Below are 24,512 nucleotides of genomic sequence, written 5' to 3' on the forward strand. Positions count from 1 at the left end.
CTACGTTCAGCAAAGTATATATAAATGCGCGTCCTGCTCTCATTTGAAAATGTTTGATTACTTTTTCGTAATTATCGAACTTCTCTTGTTACAAGACCCTTTGGAACATTAGTGGTGTAAATTTGTTAATATATTTTCCCGAATACTTTAAGACCCGAAAAAATCTTAGTTTTGAATAAAGAGGTACAGAGTTTAGGTACGCCACATTATTATTTCAGTTATAAAAGTATCTCAATACATACATTGAAATGTATGTATGTAACGCTATTAATAACTGTTGACCAGATGGAACCGTTAAATGTCCATCAGTTTTGTGTGAACTCGATACACAGTTCCGAGAAAATAATAAATGTCGCCCAGCGCGTTAAGTGAACTGTTTTTTTTTCTTCTATTTATACGGGATTGTATGTAACGTTACTAAATAATAACGTCGGACGGAATTCGAATGAATGCCTCTGACTGTGAGTAATGGTGTTAATTTTTAACGGGAAAACATGAAATACGATGCAAATCCGCGACGACGTGTACCGCGAAGTTATAAGAGTACAGAAATATTTAAAGTATACGTTTCGCCTCCTCACATGTCCGTACACTGTTGCATACCAAGCGGTGCTGGGTTCGTCAGTCTTGCAGTTTGCTGCTAATCTAAATATTTTACCTTAGGTTCCGATTTGGAAAGTATCATCCAACTACTTTGTTAACCATTTTCTTCTGGATTACGTTTAGGATAAAATATAATAAAGGATAAAATAAAATTTTCGATATTACGTTCTGAAAAAGTAATCTGGAGAAAGTAATGAATTTTATGGACGTCCATGCTAGAAGAATATCGAGTAACATTGACTATTTCTTTTTTCAAACCTTAGTCCACGGCATGAGCAAGTAAAGACAAACGTCGTAAAATCATCGAATCACGTAGCGATCGAGCCATCGATCAATCGAAAACATAGGCGTAAACCACGCGGAAAATAAGTGGCAAAGCCTTCGTGTTTTCTCGCAGTAATGTACGCTGTCAAAGAACCCAGTGGCGGAACATCACGCTCCTACCGGTTCCGGTAAGAAAAAGCGCTCGGTGAGGAGAGGAGGAAGGAAAAAAGAGAAAGAAGGGAGAGGAAACCCCCAGTTGCAAACGAGAGAAGCTTCGGGAGAAAGAGTAAGATCGCTTGAGAGCGGCGAATAAGCCAGAGAGATATACACTGTGCGCAGAGAGCTAAAGAGGCAGAGGGAAAGCGCGTTTATGGTACATTCGCAAGTGTCCGGCTTGTTCAAGGGCGCGCCTGGTATATTACGGGAGAGAGTCTTCGGGCGGCCGTCAAATGGGCACGCAGCGTAGTCTGGCATTGGTCTGCTCGCTATACGCAGTGCGTATAGCGTGCGAGGAATCCACGACGAAGTCGGTAATGCTGAGTCAGTCAGGTGCCGCGGCGCCTTACATCGCTTTGAAGTAGCCAGAGCGCGCGCAACAGACGGGAAGAGGAGAGAGAGAGGGAGAGAGAGCGCGGGGCAACGAGGGGGAGGTAGAATCGGATTATAAGACATGGGAACCGAAAGTATGTTAAAAGATCACGAATAAAGAGGAGGGAATTAGGAAGAACGTAAGCAGAAAGAGAATGGTTAAAAGGAACAATGTAACGGAGACGGAAAAGTGAGGCGAGAATTAAAAAGAGGAACGGAACGTGGAGAGCGAGCGAGACACGGTGGTATTGCGGGGGAAGAGGCTGAGCGGGGCACTCGCTGGTTCGCTCCCCGGTGATGAGGTACGGTCGATATGGCAACGCCGCGCCCTGCCACACGCATACCGGCATCACCGCCCGCCCAAGCATCGAACAGTCGGCAACGTCGCTCGAGCAAGTACGCGGGGAGAGGGCAGTCGAGCTCTCACACATCGAACGACGAGGAGAGCGACCTCATGCCCTGCACACATGTGCACCCGGGGACACCGAAGAGACTGAGATGCCTGGTTGGTTAGCTGGTTGGTTGGTCGCTTGCTGCTGCCGGCTGGCTGGCTTGTTCGCTTGCTTTCTTGCCTGCACGACTGTCCCACGCACGCGCTTCTCTGACGTGCACCCCCGTGTCCAAATTGGCGAAGTACTTTTCACTTGGATGTTCATTCTTTTTTGCTGCGGAAAAAATAGGCATTCGTTCTCTTCCCCCTCTACCTTGTGTGCCATTTAACTCTTGCGCTGTTCTCTTGTTTTTTTATTTTTTTGCTTTTTTTTTTTTTGTTTTTTTCGGGGGGAAATCCATAATATGTAAAAAGTTTTCAAACGAACGAAAAAAGTTTATCGAACGATACTACATTGTTTTTGAAATGTAAATCCAATAGTTTGTAATAGAGCGAGTAAAAAAGTGTTTGCCTTTGCGATGTTAGTTTCTTATTATTGGAAATAGAATTCATCGGCAGCCGAGAATATTTTTTACATAAGACAAGTTTTTTTAGCGTTTCCTGCTTTTGACAGACATACCTTTCGCGGATACATGAACGTACACGATACCGTTAAATCAACCAATCGAACGGCTCGGCGTTCGATTACATACAAGTAAACGTATAGGCATCGTGCATCATTTTTAAGTACAATATAGTAATTTAATACTTGAACATTTTACGAGCATTGCACATAGCAACGGGTATATTCTGGTATACATCTTACACTAAAAAAAAGAAAAAACTAAAGTGCTTGTCCTATGAACCCATAATCTGATCTCGAAAGATCGAGTTAGTAAGATCGCCAGTTTGCGAACAGTATTACTTGGACGGTCGCATGATTCGCTGCAGTGGAAGCATTCCTCTTTTTGCTCGTCCCTCAATCGTAGGTAACGACACCTACTACCTCCTTCGCGAATGTCGCGTGTGAGGCCGCACGGTCGAGGTACCAAGTAACGCGGAGCGAGCGAGCGAGAGAAGGATAGAGGTGGAAAGCGAGAAGCGTTTGAGAGAAAGGGAGACGGATGGCATGCCGCGACGTTGCCATTTTGCCAGCACTGAACAAACCATTTCCGAGAGCAAGCTTCGTGGCGGCGACAGCGTGGCAACGTCGCATCTGCGAGATTAAATAGAGATAGCCTGAGGTATACGCTGCGCCGTCGTAAGATGGGCTCACCGTTAGTCGAGGAAGGAGTGAGACGGATAAAGGATAGCTAAAGGAAAGCATATCGCCTCAATTCGAACTCGTCGATCGTTCTCTTGCCAACGCGAAAACGTCTCACAACTTTTTTAAACACATCGCCGTTCCTACCGCCACCTCTCCGTTTAACCACGTTTTCTTTCTTCCATTTTCCTCTTGGTTTTTCCCCATAGAAATTAAAAGTGTATTTAAAATGCATACCGTGGATTGTCCTCAGACCTTCCCATCGAGGGAGTAAACTTTAATGTCGCGGAGTTGGAAGCCAACGCGTAGAAGAACAAACCAATACGTTACGGTACTCGACGAGATATTACGGAGTGTTTTGAAACTTGGGATGCCGTTGTTAAGTTGAAAACAATGAAAATTCGAAGAATGAATTATAGCCACGAATGGTATATTCATGTTTTAAGTATCGAGTTCTATCAAGCGTAATTTACAATTGCGAATAAAGCATTCCATTTGTATCTTAGTTACTAGTGTGAACGTGACTAATGACAGGAAGAGGCAAATTCTTTATCTTTTACAAGCGCATAAAAGTGTGTTCCACTTCTTATAATCGCAACTCGAAAAGCAAGTTCCATCAAGTTGACACGTTATAGAATTCCTGGCACTGTGTCACCTTGATTTAAAATGAAAATTACTCTTCAAATGAAACATTGCAATTTATTCGGCTCCGCGTTTTAAAATAACGCACGTCAAATAATATAGAGATCGGAAGATAAAAATCTCCAAATATTCCTGGTCATGTTTTCATACACGACGAATACAAATGAAATACAGAATTCAAATTCGAACGCATTTTCAACGAAATTCGAAACTTTCCATTTACACTGATAGAAAGTAGCGGTTGTGTTGCTTTTGTCTGCGGACCGAACTTGGTGGAAATCTCTCGCGAATGCCTGCCTGCCTCGCGCTGTTCCAACGATTTCGGATTGGTTAGATGCGACGAAAGAATGTACACACGTGTACGTGTACGTAAAATCTTTTTTAGAATGTTGGGAATAAATTCAATAAAACGAGCAAAATGTTTTGCATAACTGTTCGAGGGAAATGTAACAAAAAGTAGACTGTAAAGTTAATTGCACCGAAGTAGGAAGGTTAGTTTTTTGCTGCTGTTCGAATTTTTCATTAGCGATCTCTTAAATATTACGCGAAGTTGTTTTACAAAACAAGCTGTCTCAACTGTTTCAGTCTCTATTGTAGTACTTACAATGGGTGGGCGACCCTGGATATCATTTTGTTTTACTTGTACATTTTTTTTTACCAATTATATCGTGCTATACGAGGGACTATTAACTAGATTTTTTTTGGTATATCTGTTTCTGTGGTGCGCGCGAGATATTAATGGCCTTGGCAGGCGGCGTGTACCAGTTGGTAAGCCATCATTCGAGCACGAGCCATCGCCAGAGGTCACTGTACCTTTTCTCTCCACTGTGTTCCTTTGTCATACCGGCTTCGACCCATTTGCGAAGCGCGCGCGCACGCATCTTCGCGCGCTTTTCATGCCTCTGCACGTCACATCTATCCGCGCATATGAACGCCTACAAATTTTTTTCTCATTTGTCGGTAGTTACACCATTTTTACATCACAAATGACCGTTACAAAAAAGAAAGTATATACTGTAGAATCTATCGTAAATCGTAGTGTTAGTTGGATAGCCGTCTGGTTGTTGCGGCGTTAAAATAAAAATCATAGAAAGTGTTATCTCATGCGAGTGCGACGTTCGGCTTTGAGATAACATTGAACCGCCGATATCATTTAATCCTCGCGTTTTTAATGTTTCTATGGATCGAGGAGTATCATTTAATAATTATTTCTATTGCTGCATTCGCATTGTCTCAAATTTGTATAATTTTTAGATACCGTCAAGAGGGTTAGCTGTTCAAATGAAGTGATATTTTGAGAGCAGCTGAATCTGTACAAACTAAATCCTGAATAAAAGTTCTGAAAGTGAATATACACAGTATTTCATTCATTTTTGATATTTCGTGTAATGCTTAACACTAGATTACTGCTAGATTAATTTCGCCTAAAAGAAAAAAAGTAAACTGCTCAGGTTTTAAGTATCAGAGGCATAGATGTGCCGAGGCGGTTTTACGATAAGAAATTTGTTGTTAGTAAGTTCGGTCTGACCGACGCGATATTTCATTCGAGCACACTCCTCGCGCTGTGACTCTGGTAGATTAGTTTATCTTATGTAACGAGTTGGTGTGGAGACAGAGAAAGAGTGTGGCCATTGTTTGGCTTGCGACAACTGCGCGTACAACGTGGCACCCGCATGCGTTTCACAGATGCGTTCCGCCGCCGGCTCGAAAACTTCTGCCGCCGAAAAGAAACGCCTGGTCGCGTATATCGCTATTTGCACACCGTCCGTATCGTTGCGACGCGCGTCGTTAAACGAACGTTGCGCAAACTTCGTCGACTTCGCTAAAAACTACGAAGAAATTTCAATATTAGACGGCGGAATATTTTTATAAGCATTTCACATAGAAGGTGGTCAAAAGGAACACCGAACTATTCCATGATGTTGCAACAAATTGCGAAACAGTACTAGAATTATGTCGTTCGATGGTATCCAATTAGCTGTGTCGTTATTTTTCATTTACTTTACGTACACGTTCGCTTCATGGCAATGATCATCGTTTAAATATCTTTGTACTTATTCAATAATACAGAGACATAGAGGAGGATATAAATTGCATTTTCAAATTGGTAAATGGTAGTATAAGTTACCCTCCGTATCAACGTATAATGTGTGTACAACTGCAATAATATTATAGTAATGAATTTTAATTTCTTATAAGGTATCGATGACATTCGTTATCATTTCCATTAATAGATTCGCTCGTATCGTTGAAACTTCGGTTAAATCGGTCCCCAGGATCCATAAAACCCAAATTGATTACCCCCAGTGCGATAAAACGGTCGTAAACTCATTTTAATGGATTTTATAATTACTGCCTTTCAAAGGACGTTATTATAATATTATTCCAAAAACCACCACTTTTTCTCAATTTACATATCAGCTCGAGAAATATTTTTTCACTTTTTTTTAGAGTTTTTATAAATTTTAGAAAATTCAATTCCACTCGTCGAAGCGGAAACGTATTGCAACGTCTGTTCGCGTCTGGCATATTTCACTGGAGGTTCCACTATAACTCGAAATGCTTGTGTATACCTTGTGAATCCGAAGGATGAGATGAAAACCTGCCAGCTGGCGAAATGTTTGATTTTATTCAAAGTTTGCCCTTCGAATTGCCAATTTGAAAAAGCTTTAGAATCTGTGCAAGGATGATTAGAAAAAAATGTCAATATTTTTACTTGAATGAATCGAACGCGAGTCCCTTGAGCACTTTATATCCTTAAACAAAAGCAATTAGAAAATTTGTTAGATTCAATATTCCTGGAGAGCTTCGAACGCGATGGATCCGTTCGAATTTATTCGAGAATCTAGTTGGTTCGGCTTACTCGTTGAACAGGACTGGTTTCCACTGATACGTACGAACAGCAGCTCAACCAGAGCCGCGTCTGGGTAGTTACTATGTCGTTACGGCGTCTGTAATAGCGTTGCAATCGTCTCCGACAGAACAAGGAGCGGCTGTTCTTCTGTCGTCGTGGATTACATGGCCCCTTAACCGAGTATTGCGTATTCAATTGTCGATGATTACATGCACGTTTATTACGTATACAAGGCCTCTGTCTGGCTTGAAACTCACGAAACCGAACGCTACGCATTCATTAGTATATCAATCGAACGATTATACACGGTTAAAGGATGGAGCATCGTAATTAAGAGCAATTAGACGCGGGCATCGTTGGTGTACCGTGATAAAAAAAAAAATTACCAATTAGGTAGTAATACTCGTTACGGAAAATTGTATCTGTTTATAAAACTGATCAAGCCTAGAGACACACACGTACACGCTAGATCATTTTCTTAACACGAATAGACTTCAGATCAATTTCAATCTCTGTCGCAATGAATTTGCACTTAATTATAATTAAGTCAGTTAAATAGGTACTAGTTGTATATCCTGAAATATTTGAAAAATATCAATGTTAAAGAAGACCAAGAATTTAGAATGGTGGTTCTATAATAAGAGGTGAAATTCGAACTGTTACCGCTTTAAAAATTCCATCTTAAGTGAAACACATCTTGTGCACGTCGCACTTTATATTATTTTTAAAGAAACACTTTCGTAAAAATGGATATCCCCTTCCATACGCTGCGTCAACATTCGATCTAGCAGATTTTTAAATTTCATTCGTCGGGAATGGGAGGACTGGTGCGCAGAAAATGTTTCGATTCACGCGTTCTGTTTGTCTTTTCCTGTAAAGTCACCAGTCCCTCGATCGCACACCAGCCGTTACGTATGTAGCACCCTATATATCTGACAGAAATATACTCCGTCGTGTTTCGCGGCGCGAGATATACGACGCCAACCAAGTTTCTCTGAAATTTTACCTTTGATCTCGCCGATGTGCCACCGCACACGATGCCGGGCTCGTCTTCTCCTGTTTCGCGGATGGATATACGCGCGACATACGCATTTAGTGGCGCATTACGCAACTGCGAATCGACCTTCTTGATATTATCCTCCTCGTTTCGTCGACACGATAACTAGATAACCATAAAAGCCGCGATTTATCGATGAATTATTTATGGATGACACTGGAAATGGAAATCCTCGGTGCTGATTGTGTCAGATAATCTCTAGTCGAATAAAAAGGATAATGTACACGCCGGATTGGTGACCCCGTTCTTTTTTCAAATCGTCCCAATAGTAGTGACTATATTTAAAGCATGTATAAGTTCAGTTAAAAGATGAAGCTTTTAAATAATCCGACGCGTACTTTGGACAGTTTCTATGTACTTCGGTATATTTTTAAATTTCCCACAAATGCATAATAAACATTTACCGATTAGCAGTTCCATGACTGCGGTTGCAGTAAATTTTGTTCTTCGTGCAAATTGCTTGGGCATATTTCCCTCTTGGCTTCTATAGTATAAAAGTATCCGGCTACACAGACGGAAAACTCTTCTCTCCTTTGAAAAGTTTAAGATGCGAGTGGAGCAGCGCATCCTCCGGGATAAAAGAGTTTTTACGAAGAAGGATTGTTGGACCTGTAGTCGGGGAACCAGAGAGATCGCATCAGCATTGGTCTTCGTTAAAGCTGCGCGATAGTGACTCCTCCTACCTTATTCCAACTTCTAACCACACATTGACCAGTTACATACTTCTTTCCATAATCCCTCCTATTTACCTAATAATAATCGTAAAGTAGAAACTTCCCTTCACGCTTTACGAATGTGTACAAGCAGCCAAGTTGAGCGTACACGTGCATCGACCGTGTGGCAAGGGTCAATGCTGTTATTGGGCGCCTAGTTCTCGACGGCCAAGGTTGCTGTCCGGTTGTCCAGCGTCGGTGATTTGAACGCAACCCCCCGATACCGTACCCCGGAAGGATGATCCCCTCTCTTAAGGCGGGCGGCGAAGAAGTCGAGGTCATCCTGTCCACTCGGTGGCGGGCCAGCACACTTCCGTTTGCTACTAAACGCTCGGTGGCTCGGTCCCTCGCGAGTGCTCTGGCGCATAGTTAGGCAGGCAGGCGCGCATACGCGCTCGCTCTCTCCCCCTCCCCCGGGAGAGGCACCAGCGAGAGCTCTCCCTATACGTGTGTACGCACGCGAAGACTTCTTCATCCGTTCGTTCATTCAGAGTTCACAGTCAGTCAGTCACCAGCACACCTCCACCGATCAGCTGATCCCGACGACGACGACGACGGCGGCGGCGGCAGACTGCGCGTCGCCAACCCCTCCGCCCTCCTTCCCTTCTTGACTACACCCGCCCCTCCTCCACCTCCTCCTTCTCTACCATACTCCTCCGCCACCTCCACCACCTCCTCTTGCTGCTGCTCGTGCTGCTACTACTACTACTACTACTACTACTGGTGCTGCTGGTGCTGCTACTGCTGCTGCTAGCTCCCCTCACCCCCCCGGTGGACGATCAGCTGACTGGGAACTGTCAGTCGTGTGCCGTGGGCCTGCGAGCCCACGTGATAGTGGGGCTCTCTCCACGATTCAAGTCGGTTCGTTTCACTGCTCCACAGGGCCGTTGTGCCGCGGCCGCGTCGCTATCGAGGCGTACGCGAATCTTGGTGACGCTTTTTGACGCTTGGTGACGCCTGGTGACTCGCCACGCGACGGTAGGACATCCCGGGATAGTGTGACGCCAGTTTACCGCAGGGATTGATACTGTCGGTGGTAGATCAGCTGACTTTTGGAAGGCGTTCAAAGTGCATCGCGTGCATTCAACGATTGCTTGTTGCTTTGATGGTTGTAAGGAGATAAAATGAGTTGAGAGGTGGAGGAATGTCAAGCTTTCATTCAGGCATACACGAGTCTTAACGACAACGCTATAATACAAGGTGTAGTGTATTTGGTTTCTTGCTTGTTCGATAGAGGTACGTTGGGTGTGAAGGGGTTGTTACGATCAGTGGAAGAAATGCAGTACCGTCCCGATAACTATACTTGTGGATATCTTGCATAGCTACTTGGATAATTCCCACAATTAGGATAACTAACTTCATATGTCGTGGCTCGTGCTAACGTGTACGGTTTAGGAAAGCAAGTTTAGGTGGGCAACCTGTTGTTAGTACCATTAGTGGTCAGGTTTTGGGTCGTTACCATATCAGAGTAGGATCCAATTAGTAACATATGTTTGTTAAAGCTTCACGTACGTGTTAAGACGTACAGAGTGTATTCGAAAATCTGGATCTGTATTCTTAATCTTATCGATTCGTTCGGATAAATTCGCGTATCAATCTATTCGACCTTGAATATTGATATTAAATTGATTAATTTAACAATACAATAACACAATCTCTTGCCAATTTACCTGAAAGTAAATCGCGCGAAATAGATTTACGCCGAGCTGCGTTAAAATGAAATAACGCGTGGGTATGCTCTCACGTTCGAACGCAAAAACTTGATCGTTCCGTTCGAGTTTCTTTCGCGGAATCTGGGATAAGGGGATGGGAATAAAAGGAGGATAAAAAAACGATAAATGCGGTTCCAAGGAGAGCTCGAGTCGAATGTTCCTGGGGTACTTGCTTCGATATTCTTAGAACGGGGTTCTTGGCTCCCTTCTTTGTGTTTATTTTGGATCATCACCTTTGGAATTTGTAATAATCTCGCGATAATCTGCTCGTCGCCTAATAAATTAGCAAATCAATGGTATTGGAAGGTTGGATTATTAACGTTCTGACGCTATTGAAGGATTGATTTCAGTTCAACCGTGTCTAAATAGGTCCAACCTGATGGCAAACCAAATATTAAATTAATTCAGTTAGATATAAATATCGTTTGCGATTATTGGATCAACAATAAAAATCGACTCTTGGATAATTTAGGTTTCATTATTAGATCAATCGATCAGATATTTTATTCGTATCAGGAAATATTCATAAATTGTAAAGCACAATAAAAACTGTCTCTCCTTCTGCATCCTCCCATCTTCCTCCTGGTATGTACAGAGTAAATTTCGACTAAACGCACGCATCTCGAAGACCGGATGCGTGCTGTTATTTAAGTATAGGACGAGATCTTCGCATTTGATTAATTTGGAGCTGAGTCTTCACAGCTTGTTCTGCAGAGGCAAGGAGAGAAAATAAAGAGGGAGAGAGAGAGAGAGTCGAAGACAACACGTTAATGCGACAATAAATCTACTTCATTTTGAATTTCTTATTAATCAAAATGTTATCAACATATTGATAAGATCGTTTTAATTAAAATGAGACGCAAGTACCTTGCAATTTGTCCAAAGCAATAATGAAAGATGATGAGTTACTTAATAATAACTTTAGGGGAGGTAAAATCAGTTCGCTTAATATTTCCTTGTCGTGTTTCCCAGTAATATCATAAAAATATGAAAATCATTATGGCGTTATCGATACGAACGCGTTGAGCAGAATATCGAACGGGTGCACGTCAAAGCGAAGATTTATTCTGTTGTCGGCGCGTATAGTAGCGGCTTGCTGCTGTTCCTCGTGCCCTCTACGCGATTCACCGTCGGCTAGACTATACTGGTTTTATATACTTTATACGCGATGAGAGATAAATGCACCGGCGCGCTCGTAATTCCAGCCAGTCCTCCATCTCGCGAGTTGAAAGCCAGAGTGGCGAGGGATTGGGAAATAGAACACGGGGCGAATTTGTAGCCCCTCGTTTCGGGCCATTAGTGTCCCGCGTTTTGTTTTCAGAAATAAGAGAATTGAAATCGCACACTTGAATGTACCGAACCTCTCCGCAGGCAAGACGATGTTTTTGCAAAAAATCATTACAAAGTATATTCTGTTTCATCGTATCATTCTCGTTGGTCCGCAATGGATTCCATTAGAAACGATTTTCTCTTACTCCAGGAACCTTTTTACGATACTTATTTATCGCTTCGATATAACATTCAGTTAGACGCGGTATAAAGCGGTTTTAATGAAATGTGACCGAACAAGCAGAAAATACAACTACGCGTCCGTGTTATTACTTTCACCATAAATACCACGTTTGCTTTATCGCTCGTAATTAACATATACGCATTAAAAATGCCATTGCGATCCGTAAAGCGTTCGAATGATTGGCTCACGTCGATAATAAAATTCTTTGCATTCAGCTGCACGAATGAGTTCGAATACGTTTCATCGGTCGTAATTAACGTGCTATTGCTTCGACGATAATGACTAAGCTTTATACGATTGGTCGTATTGTACCGTGTAACACTGGTCGTAAAAATAGTTGAAATAAAACGATCTGTATAGATACGTGCAACGCACGGGAGTACAGAGTACAGTAAATTTTAAATAAGTGCAGTAAACAAAACCCACGTTAAATACAAACGAGTTACTATTTAGTTCCCTGTTGGGGTGCTTTCTCTTGGGTTTAGTGCAACGTGTAATCTAGAACTTCACGAAGAAAAGAGAAACAAGATTACGTATCGATAAACAACACTAACGTAAGGATAAAACTTTTCTATACTTGGTTTTTTCTTACTGAACAGTTTATTAACGCGTTTGGAACATTTTTCAGATCTAGATAGAACCAAACATAATATACTCTCGATCGTATTATTCAGGGTCTCCTGTATCATCCTAATACAGTTCATCTAACGAGTTGTATCCTAAACTGTGTTCAAATCTAACTCGCTCAACTCTGTTCGAAACATGTACGATAATTTATAACGTCCGCGGACCGCTTAACTTTTGCTGGCCTCATAACTTAATTCTCTGCGACCACGAGTATACATACAATAGATTGGAACACTCCGTAATCCGATTAACTACAAGTTAAGCCATTTTAGTATCACGTAGCTGGGACGGGGTTATCAGTACCCTTTGACGAAAAGTGCCACCCTATCTCTAGTCGTCGCTAAAAAAGGCGTATTACGATTAAGTCGCGTGACACCTCTCGACGGTAGCGTCCGAAATTACCCGCAGCACTGGGGAACAGTTAAACACGAATTACTATTATCTGAAACGTCGGTGAGAAAGAGGGCCACCGGAGGGGCGGCCGTTGAAACGTGACCCGCCACAGCCCTACAGGCTGTCATCGGCATAAAACCATCGGCAAGCGAAAGGCCACCGTCGCTGAGACTCGACACGCGGCCGACCACCGGCGGCTGTGATCCCGACCGTCGATGTATCCGTTCAACGACGAGACCGAGACTGGCTAAAAGCCTCGACGCAAGGCACGCGACGCTGGAAACGCGAAAAAGCCGGGCGATAGAGCGCGAAAACGGCGGCGCGCGCTGTACTATAGGCCAGAAGAGAGTGTGGCGGGCCGGTGCAGCATGGACACCGGGCTGTCAGGGAGGGGGGAGACCGGGAGAGAGAAGTGTGTGCGCGAGAGGGGGTGGGAGAGACGGCCAAAGAGAGAGAGAGAGAAAGAGAGAGAGAGAGAGAGGCCATGTCCTACCCCAACGAGCACGTGGCGGCAAAGACACTTTCATCATGTAGTCCCTCGGAGGCGAACGAACACGTGGATAGCGTTCGACGCTCTCGAAGAACGTCCCTGCGCATGCGCGATGTAATTCATACTGCCAAGGTCAAGCAAAGTCGCACGATTACAGACGAGACGGGGGATCCGCGTGTCCCGGTGCGCTACACTACCTAATCGGCGCCAGTAAATTGCGTGTATGTACGCAGACCCAGTGTACATAATAATAGGCGGGCTCGCGCGTCCTCCTTGTATGCACTCGTGCCACGGTTGATCCTTCCTCTTGTTGCTCCTAGCGCTAAATCTGCGGGAGGGGACGGGACGCGTGTACGCCGATCGGGAGACGAGTTGCTGACCGAGAATCGCTGGGTGAAGTCCGTCTCGATCGTTTCTTTCGAAACGTTGACGCATACGTCGTTGACCGGCGCCTTTTTCTGCTGATTCTCCGACCGCTCACGCGGAATCGCGTGTTTTCTGTTGTCGTTTCGGCGAGTCGCGTGTTTGCTGATGATGGCGTTCGCGATGCATCGTTTTTGCCGCTGGGGAGTTCCGTAGGGGGGCGTGAATGCGGATGATGGTCGATGATGGATGGCTACGTATCGTCTAAATTATGTATTCTAATTTTACTTGGATAATCGGTGTGTGATACGAATACTTCTATCGGAATGAAGTGGATATTAGTCTTCACTCGTGCGCATTTCCAGTCTCTTTTTATCAAAGTCATAATTATTTTCATTAAACTACATATAACGACTGGTTTCGTTACTTGGAAAAAGTTACGTAAAAAATTTAACACTTACGATAAACTTTGTACAAGAGAGATATGATTAATAACTAACTGCTGAAATTTTCCTCTTACTCTTTATTTCAGAAGTACTTTATATACAGCACTCGGCTTCTGGTTGCCTCGTTACCGATATCCCATTGCTAATTTCGTATTTTCATCTTTCGTTCAATCTTCCTTAGACTTAGAGCGAAGCATATTTCCTTTGGATCTCTTATTAAAGGTATTTAAGAGACAGAGAGAGGCAGATTTTTCTACAGTGTACCCTTTTCTCCCTCTTTCTCTGCGGTTTCCCTTGATCGAGCAAAAAAGTTGCTGCGGGTTGAAACAAATTCCTGTTGGCTTCTTTGTTACGACTGGTAGCAGTCCTTCGCGGCGACTTCCCTTTCTTATACCCGCTCCCTCTTTAATCAAACGAAACGCTGGCCTTAGATTGAAGGGAACTCCCGCTGGCCATTTTGATCCAATTGTTCGACGGTTTCTTTGCGGTAAACAAAGAAAATTCATTAGTTAAAAGCATAAAGCGGAGAAATATAATTGAACACTCTACTTCATGTTCTAATTGTCCAAATGAAATTTTAAACGCTCTCATTTGATCGCGCAATTTTTTATAAACGAATGTAAATTGCGAATTTAAGCGAGAAACCGAATCGTTCGTGTTTTTGTTGGATAATGAACTGACTTCAATACAAATTGCCTCTGATAAACGGGAGATAGCGTGCATTAGTTGGTAATAAAGGTTATCGAAGTTGAGGTAGTTCTTTATCACAGAAAACAGAACCGCACCGTATTGTGATAACACTCGCGTATCCATTTGCTTATAGTAGACAGACCATAAGCACGGTAGAATGCCCGATAAGATCGAGTAAACCGCAAAAACGTTTATCTATACGTACTTACTTACATCACATTCCTTTCTGAATTTGATATTCTTCCTCTTAACCGGCTCATTTTTTCTTGTTTGTTTCACCCTTAAAACCAATAATCCAGACTTCGATGGTACTCGTGTTTCGTACATTATCTCGTGTTTTATCGTATTCGATAAGTGCATATAAAACAGTGCCAGATACTCGATTTTTTATTCTCTATTATAGCTTCTATGTTACGTTTTTCTCTCTCGTCGATTTTCTCGAAAAACGGCGACCAGCGTTGCCTGGAGATTTATGAAGACCAGGCTTGTCCACGCGTTGTAATTTCCCGAGCGAAAGGCGTAATCACCGAGCACGCTCCGCGTAATCCATAGCAATTTCACTCGCTTTATCTTGTATCATAAAGCTTCACGGCTGCTGAATATTATATACGCTTGCACGCGTGATTGTAGTCGAGTAGAGTTTTTATTGTGTACCAAGTACCAGCGCACTGCAGTTATATGTATAAAGTATGTGATATGTATAAAGAATTCTGACCTCTGCCCTTCGAATTCATTCATACGAAATGCTCGATAATTGGGAACTTTTACTCGGACAGAGAATTTTTATTTGCGTTCGTATATTGGTAGTAGAGTTCGATATGGCGGCAATGTTTGAACTCTGCATTCACAATATTGACCAGGATATCGGGGATTTCCCCTTCTAATTGAATGCGTGTGCGTAGTAACGCGACGAGCATCAACGTTAATTAATTATACAGATTAAGTGCGAGTTTGCATATTTTTTTGTATGCCGGTTATACGGAAATGTCGCGCTGTTTTGTGTTCCGGTTACCAATACTTCAAGATCGGCTTCTTACATAATTCCGTGTTATTAATTTCCACTTTTCGCTTGTCAAATGTTGCGCCAATTTTCAGAATCGCGATCCAAATCTCTAATTAACCTAACCATACTTGAAAACATTCCATCCGTTGTTCGAGTATCGTGCAGAAGTTATTAAAAAACTACGAACACGACCTATAATAAAGTACGCATCCACAAGTAGCAGCGATTAAAACTGCAACGTGTCAATCTCTTGGCTATGAAACAATAGACGTTGTTCTCCGAACGAGTATTCCATCTCGAACCGACCAAGGTAATGAAATTCAACAGCTGCTTCGCATACGAGAAATTCCAAGTTCGAGACTCATTAACGCCTATGCGCCGTATAATTAAAGACGGAACACATTCTGATTTCCACGACAAGAATAGCAACAGTAACAACAGGTACAGCAATCTGAAATTCATGAACGGAAGATTGCATCTTCATTTAGAAGAAATTCACTAAACCCTACGAGAGTAGTACAGTGGCCCGTAGCTGTGAACATTAATACACAATACACAATACGACCAAAGTTCTGATTATTGCTTTCTCGATAAAAACGAAGCTATGTATACCTAAAAAAAAAAAAATGGTAAAACGATTTTTTTTTACTGTACATTTCACGTCCATTGACTGGTCGGATTTATTGCGCGAGGCGCGGTGCGTTCGTGCAGTTTTGATGAGAGGCCGATGATGTCGCGAGGACGTCCACAGTGGGGCGCCACATTCTCGATTCATAAGGTTGAACGTCGCGACGACGAGAATAGCAAAGAAACGGGCGCGGATCCAGAGAGCACTGACCCAGTATGTCCGTCCGTCGTCGTCGATTTCACGACTCGTTCCCCCCGCTTCGTTCTTCCGTTCACGACAAACCTACCGTACAACAGCGAACCGTCCGGACGATATTTCATTATGTCTCTGCGTCTATTACTTTGCGCGCTACGCATCGCTCCTGGCCGAGTCGTAGATTGTATTTTATTTTACCCTTCGGTGTAATTAATACCAAGCGACGCGTTCGGAGTGCCATGGCTATAACAATTAACCATTCGTTTTCCACTGGTTAGGTTATGTGCCGCCGCTGTGTTTGCGAACTTAACCTACAAGTTTAAACACGACTTATCGTACGTTGATTTTTCTTGTATCTCGTTTAGATAGAAGGTGAGATAGAGCAGACAGATTTTTGGAATACTTAGGTAATGATTTGTTTTATGGGTTCCAATGCCATAAAGTTCCTTTCTTCGTTTTAATAATATCAGTTTTGTAGTATTTCATCGATATATATTTATCTTTTTACTGTTCTTTTTTTCAGAATTTTTCAGTGAACATTTTTTCAGGTAAAATCTCTCAAAATAGTAACATGATCGTCACAAAACATCTCTCTCCTCTATTGCCAAAATTAATATAAGTTAAATATGACTTATTGTTGGCGGTTTTCCATTTAATTAAAAGTGACCGTATTTATTATATTCTAATCGTAATTCATTCTAAGAATAGACTTAATGCTTTGCTGTACGAGGAATAATTCCGCTGGCGGAATATAGATAAAGTTATCGAAGCATATGTTAACGTAAATGTGGATAGTGTATAGCGTCGTAGGTTTTTTCCAAATTAAAATCATGATTTACAATCAGGCAGGTACAAACAACTTCGAATGAAACAAGTTTCCTCGGAATTAGCCTATCACCGTTGGTACTCTTTGAGGACCAAGTGTATTGTACTCATATATTTCAGGTATAATTATTTGACAATGATTAACGAGGGACACCGAGGCGTCCATGTTGGTCTCGACAGATCTCGAATATTCGTGCGAGAAGAAGCAGTTCGTGAGCGTTTAAAATTCGGTTACAATGACAATTTCCAATACCATAAAATCCAAGTTATCCCCATATTCATATTAAACACATACGTATTTCATCATTCTTATCTTTGCCCCTCTTATTCATTTATACATTCACCTTCCAACTTGTGTTCACCTTTCTCATCGACCTCGTTTCTCTCTTCCGTTTTCCGCTTTTCCAATCTCCTAGTGCCCTTCCGGCATTTCCTTTTCGCTCTCACTTTCTTACACTCAGCTGCACTTTTCCCGTAATTTTCACACCGTCCCTCTCTTTCTTCTAGTGCATCCTAAGTCCTTGCCTCCCATTTTCTCTCCCTTTCCAACTCTCACTTTTATTCCTGCCCCTCCCTCCGTTCTCTTCTTCTATCCCCTCCTACTGCTTAATGTTTTCTCTCCTACTATCCGTTATCCTCTCTCTTCTCCTCCTCCTCCACCTCCAATCTCTCTCTCTCTCTCTCTCACACACACATACGTAATCCCGCGAGCGCCGTGTAACACTAGCCGATGGTTATTTTTTCAACGGGCGCCCGGAGAAATTTATATCCCAGCCTGGACGTTTTATCTCTGCGTTCCGCTACCAGGAATTCCCTTGGAGTCGCGCGCACGACTTCAATCCCCACCCTGTACACTATTTATCCCCTCCCTGGGCCCTCTGTACTTGCCTCGCGACGCCGACGAGATCGCACGCCTCCTCCTCTCTTGCGTGCACGTATACATGTCCGATACGTGAAACGCGCTGGCGCTAGCCTCGGGAGAGGAGCCGATGATACGGTTTCGCGGACGGAACCGTAAACTCGTTGGCCTGGCGCCGAGTTGTAAACGGTTCGACCGCATGGAACATTTCAGGCGGTTTAGAATAGAAAGGACTGATTCCGCGGTTCTCCTCGCTCATTAATAATGCACGAAGTAATTAACGAACGTACATCGCGACGCTGTCTTTTTACTTGCAAAACCCGGGGACCCTGTTAATGTAAATCTGTTCTGCTGGAATATATTGTCGATCGTACGATGTAATTGTAATTGAATTGAAATTTTCCAAATCAATTTTATTTCCCCGACTACTTTTATTTTTCTTCGCTAGTATCAATGATAATACGACGTATTTGAAACGTTCCCTGGCGTTTCGTGTTTCAGGTGAATACCAGAAACGAATGGGCATCGCTATGCGAACAATTCCATCTACCCAACGGCTGCGTGAACAGCGGGGTTGGCCTTAAGCAAATTTACCTTAGGTAAGTGTCTAAGACGCGTTGCTATCATCGATCACCTTATTTTAGAAACTCGGGACTCGTACATCATTCGAGAGCCCGGATGACTCGCGAGATATACATTCTCTCGTGCCTAATGCGTCTACGTATGTAGGCGTGCCTCTTGGATCAAAATATTCGTTTGTTTGCAAGCTAGATCGAACGTTATACTGTTCCGTTATACGAGTTTACACGTTTCCAATTAAATTTAATTCTATTTAACATGTTTCAACTATTAGTTCCATGCTGATTTAATGTTCGAATTTGACCAACCGATACAATTCGTTATTAAATTTTGTTTTATTTTATAATTAATAATTTCTATCAGCCGTAATCAATTCTTATCGCCTACGTTAAAGAAGAAACAGTTTGCCCTAATATCGGATTCATTATTGGTGGTCAGAACTAATTAGAATAATTGCAAATTATCAGAAGATTATAGAAATATATGAACTAACTAAAATTCAGAGAAACTAGGAAGTTCCACGGATAATAACGTTGTAAAGAACCAGCAAGAGAAATAATTTTTCACGGAATAACACTAACGAGGTTCCTATGACTATGAAACTTATACCGTAACCTTCGTATAACGCGACAGTTCACGTCGTACGAAGCGAAATCGTATATTAACACTTTAAACGAGCAGGCCCGCTAATTGGTGTCCTGGCCAGGACTTACGTTGCGTGTCGCGGATGCCAATTAGCGTCCCGTGTGAAACAATAACACCGATAAGTGAACACAGAAAGTAATTTGATATTCGCAAAAGCTGAACACTTCCGAAGCTCACCACCGACCTTCAACAGTTTCAAGATTCCATGGACTTGCACAACGTCCACGACTGCCAAGACTTTCGACCATCAGCCGACGCTCGTAAAACGATTCTACTTTTCACAATACCGGGAAAGAATAAATCACGTCGCGATCCCAACACTCGCCGCCTGTGTAGACACACCTGAGGAAAGGTGTACGCGCGCGAGAGCACGCGTGGGCGCGACGGTGAAACCGCGTTGCCCCGCGGATCGCAGAGCGGCAGTAGCAAGCCGGTGCACAGGCGTGGTCGATTGTCATAGCAGACGATGGCTCCATTATATCTGGCGGTCCGCGAGCGTCTGCAAGAGTAGGAGAGAGCCAGGCGACGTTTTGCCACACGGCCGACAGCCGCGTATCGGCACTCTCTGCTACCTACGCCCCACCACCGCGGCCATTTTCCGTATCGTATAGTAACGTATACACGTCCGTTCGTTCATTCATACTGGCCTCGCTGACGAGAGCCACGTGGTTCCTGAGTCGCTGTCCTCTCTTTCTCTCCCTCTCTCTCCCCCTGGTTAAGCTCGCTCTGTGCAACCTCGTTACTCGCGCGTCGACTTGCAACGAGGACGTCGCTCGATTCCGTCGCTTCTTCGCCCCGGACTCTGCTGCCGCCTTCGCTCGATTAGCCCCACGTTGCGCTAGGTTAGGCGGCCTCTCTCCCGGTATACCTCGTCAGGTAGACTGGGAAGTAGCTGGAGCATTGCGGTTCGTTACTTACCTACACCAATGCTAGCCTTCGACTTTCGTTCTGTTTCATATTTCGAGAATTACGGTCATAAACTGGAAATTAATCTGCATACGTGTTACATCTTTATGTAGGAAATCACTAGCAGCTACTTTAAAAGTATTCTATTTACCTAGTTTCGGCATAAGGGTACCCGGGTACTCTTGGCTGTTAAATACGTGCGCTGCTCGTAAAAGGTATTGACAGATACCCTTATTTTTTTGTTTAAATATCAGTTTGTAGTTTCCAAAGTTGAATACCTGCAGAATTTTACTTTTTAGAGAAATCGCTTTACTCGTTATTCTTATCTACGACACGGATACATCGCTCTCCCTTCATGTTCGAAACAATAGATCATCAGTGATACAAGTTATCTAAACGACTGTAATGATGAATATTCATAGGGCACTGTATCTAGATCTTACTACCGGGGGAAAATAAATCGCGCGGTTCAAGAACAATTCCGAAGGAAGATGTAATCTTTTAATCTGAATCAAGTTGCGCAACCGCCGGCATTATTCGAACAATTCTCGGGTAACGCTGGAATTTCCACGATTCTCGTTCCCTCTTGCACTTTTCCGTGTCGTCATTTCCTTTTCGAAAGCATTTATGTAATATAACACTCATGTATACGCAATGCCACTATTTTCTTATTGTAGTGTCCATAATCGCGTTACAGACGCTATCTTCGTGGCAGTGCTACAATTGCAATACAATATTACGAATAGAACACTGTAGTTAGATTATAATTAACGTAGAATTTTTTGTAAAAAAAATTGAGATTCCTGGTAGGTAAATTTCACGGAATTACATAAATAAATATTTAACCCGGAAGGTGTAACTTTTTACTATCGCAAATGGCATGTCAGTTCTCGGAAAATCGTCTAACCGAATTAGCCGTTCATAAACGATAAAGTACACCGAGAAACTTACGACGGCTCGCCTCTGTTGCGAACAGTTAACGAGTTGCAAATGAATGGAGTAGGAAGGTGTACAAGACTTCACGGCTAATTTGACGTCAACAAATACTACATTTTCGCGACATCCACGTTACGATTTATCAGCACACAAAGAGTCTAATTTCCTTTATTTAAATAGCTACGTGCTTTCCTTGTACGTCTAGTCGCAGTTTCGTTACTGTAGAATATCTAAGGGGATTTTAAGAATGATTATACAGCCCCATAAGTGTCATACGAACTTTGAGTTCTTAATCTTACATTGTCCATTGAATTTAATTACCGTAACGTTAGAAACAAGGTTACCCGGGCCTTCATTATTTCCGGCTGCTAGTGTTAATTAACTTATCCCCATATATATTTCCTCTCGTTATGAAACCACTCTTTACACGTTCTTCTGCGGTACCATGATCTAAAATGATATACAATTCCGTGTTGAGGCTGGAAAAAAATTAGAATAAAGAAGACTCGTCAGAGCCACGTGGTTTTGTTACGCCTCGTTCTACATCTCAAGTAAACCGAATGTCATTCTATGACTCAATCTCAAGAATCCCCGAAACTTGAAACAGACACGCGTGTCCAGCTCGAATAGCGCGGGATTCGAAAGCGGTTCATTCATAGACGGCCAATGGCAGAGGTCCGAAACACGTGACTCTGCCGGACCCTACAGTCATCAGCGTGTACCAATACCGCCACCGCCACTACCGCATCGGTAGTAAGCACACGCTGTAGTAGGACGACGTTTTCTACTACTCCCCATCTATACGACACATAGAGCGGTGCACGAGCGGGTCAGAGCCAGCCGGCGTAGTCAAAGTGTCCGTACTCTGTCTGCAGCGTGCAACGGCCAATCAGGCTGTGGCTGGCTGCTCCAACGCCTGCACCTTCCTCCGTACTCTACGTTGGTGCATGAATGGATCCACTACACCTACCCCCACTACTTTCTTTCGCCCACCCACGACTATATCTCCTCTCCTCTCTCGTCCCCTTCTCCTTTTTCTTCCACACTCTGCCCTTCCACTAGCCCTCTCTCTCTTCTTCTTATTGTCATTATCATTATGGTTGTTGGTGATTCTACTTTGTGCGTACGACTGTTCTTATCTTCTTCATTCTTAATTCGCAGTTGGTTCGCCGGTGCGACGGCTACACCCCGTCCGTAGCGTACGCTGTTTAAGAGTTCAACGTGCCACGTCGTCGGTGTTTAGACGACAGAGAGATCCGTCTGTAGCGGTTGGGTGTTGGTTCAGTCGTAGACCGCGGTCTTTGGGGGTCGACGCGCCAGGCTCGCTCTTTTTAGGAGGGAGGGAGAGGGAAGTACACACGTGGTCGAGGATTGGGCGGGAAGAGTAACGGATGGATTTGCGATATTAACGGAAACCGCCTGGCCTCGGGAACTTTTCAGCCTCGCAGAGGATTAAGTTCTGATAAGAAGTCTAGTGGAGGATGAATCATAAAACTTCTAATCGAACGGTTCCTCTCTTTAATTACTTTCTAACTAATCTTTGTACAAGCTTCGCGTTTAAGTATAATTTAAATTTATTAAATATTATAGTTTCTCTATTTTTACGACGTTCCACTTTCGTAATCTCCTTCCAATACTCAAACGATACGTAAAATGAATCAACATAAGGGACCGTAAAGAAAATTCGAAGAAGGGTAGAAGTCCCGCAGGACAAAATGGATTTTATGTCCTCGTAGACGGATTTCGAGTTGTTCCATTTCAAAAACACGTTTCGACTGGGAACAAAGGAACGAACGAGCGTGCCGATGAAACACGGCGAAAAGAGGATAAGGATGTAATGGACGTTGTCAAAGGCGGCGTGTTCGAGTCATATTTTCTTGGGCCATTAGCATTCGTTAAAGAGAACACAGAGCACCGAGTACATTTGTATTCCGTTAGGTTCAGTCATCTTTTATATCCGTAAAAGTCGAGTATACAGGGGCGATTGTCTTCGAAACGATTGTACAGACAACGATCCGTCCTCTTTCGACCGGTTCGTGTCTCTGTCTCGTTCTACTGCTAGGAGAAAGTGTATGCTTTTAAACGTTTTAAGTATCGTGAAGCACAGTACTGCTCAAAAGTCATAGGCCATCTATAAACATAACTTTTGTTACTTACAAGCAACATCCCTAACAGAGCCTCCTTAAATTTTTCTTTAAAACAAATTTGAGTATTAATTTCACTCACCTTGAGGTTATTTAGTTTCTCTTTCATTTATATTTCGAATATTCTACTTCCATAACGTGTATATACATAGTGAAATTTCTGTCTCTCGTGAGCTTGATTGTTAAAAGAAGTCGGACAAACAGTGAACTGGAAGCACAAAAGAAAGATAAAATTAACAGGTTTCGCGTCGAATCCATTAGTAGAGTTCCATTTAATGAGGGGGAACATTCGATATTAAAGCGAGGGATTTCAGTATCTACGATTGATGATGATATGAAATCGGATCTGGATAAATTTTATTTGAAATGGTAATAGAAAATAATTTTAGAGATAAAAAATGATTTTACTTTCTAATACGAATGAAATTGTGTGTTATTTTAGGTATCTGGATAGGTACGAAAAGGTACACTTCCTAGGAGAGGATGGCCAACAAGCCGACGACGACGATGAGGACTCCAGACACAGAAAGTGGTCTGCTAGGGCATTACACTCCGTTCCTCTTACTTATAATCATCATCAACACAATGTCGCAGGTAATTGTCGAACATTATTCTCCTGAAATAAAATTTCTGAATTACCGAAAGCTCATTAAAATAGAAATTGTTAAAGGGCTACAAATTCAAGATGTAAGAGGAAAAAGTTGTTTAGTATATTTAATATTAATTTTAAAGCGTAGTTTAAAGGATTAAGCGACCTGCGCATAAAGGAGTTCGTGATTTCTCCGTTTACTTGTTCTTACAACTCCACGGCTGCATGCGATCTGCTTCGACTCGTTAACTGTTCTCGATTTATGGACGGAGATTGTTCGATAACTTCAGGAGAGAAAGTGTAACGCAACTAAAACGTGTGTTCTCGATAATCAATATAATTGCTCCTTGGGTATGGCACTCTGTGGAAAAGAATCCAATTTTATAAAATCATCAACAATCATTTACGCGTATAAAACTTGTCTATTCCTTACTCGTGCTTGTCTTTACACTAGCAAAGAATATAAATGATCGAAATGATGGCGAAAGTTTGTGAACCCAGGAGAGGCCTGCGCAATATGCCATCGATTAGGCATCAGGCCGCGGTATATCGTTCGACGCTTCTCCGAAAAAGAAAAAAAAACACCGAACGAACGTACTGCTTAACCTACATAA

At 42.8% G+C, this 24,512-nt stretch overlaps 1 protein-coding gene and 1 long non-coding RNA gene across 7 annotated transcripts in view; both read left to right on the top strand.

Moving 5' to 3' along the window:
* Window positions 1–24,512, top strand: part of Bap170 (Brahma associated protein 170kD) — a 50,459-nt gene that overhangs the window by 8,120 nt on the left and 17,827 nt on the right. For 3 of the 6 annotated variants that reach the window (XM_076892533.1, XM_076892536.1, XM_076892537.1), the window contains exons 1-3: window positions 1,526–1,960; window positions 18,601–18,698; window positions 23,752–23,903. In XM_076892533.1, the coding sequence (XP_076748648.1) occupies window positions 1,769–1,960; window positions 18,601–18,698; window positions 23,752–23,903 (442 nt within the window). In that variant the 5' untranslated portion in view covers window positions 1,526–1,768. Of the gene's footprint in view, window positions 1–1,524; window positions 1,961–18,600; window positions 18,699–23,751; window positions 23,904–24,512 lie in introns of those variants that run through there. The other 3 variants (XM_076892534.1, XM_076892538.1, XM_076892535.1) reach the window with 2 other exon arrangements.
* LOC143422162 (uncharacterized) lies at window positions 2,429–5,081 on the top strand. Its single transcript, XR_013101685.1, has 2 exons — window positions 2,429–3,420; window positions 4,986–5,081. It is a non-coding gene; the product is annotated as an uncharacterized LOC143422162 (long non-coding RNA).

Source organism: Xylocopa sonorina, chromosome 3 (assembly GCF_050948175.1).
Source record: "Xylocopa sonorina isolate GNS202 chromosome 3, iyXylSono1_principal, whole genome shotgun sequence".
Classification (NCBI taxonomy): Eukaryota; Metazoa; Arthropoda; class Insecta; order Hymenoptera; family Apidae; genus Xylocopa; species Xylocopa sonorina.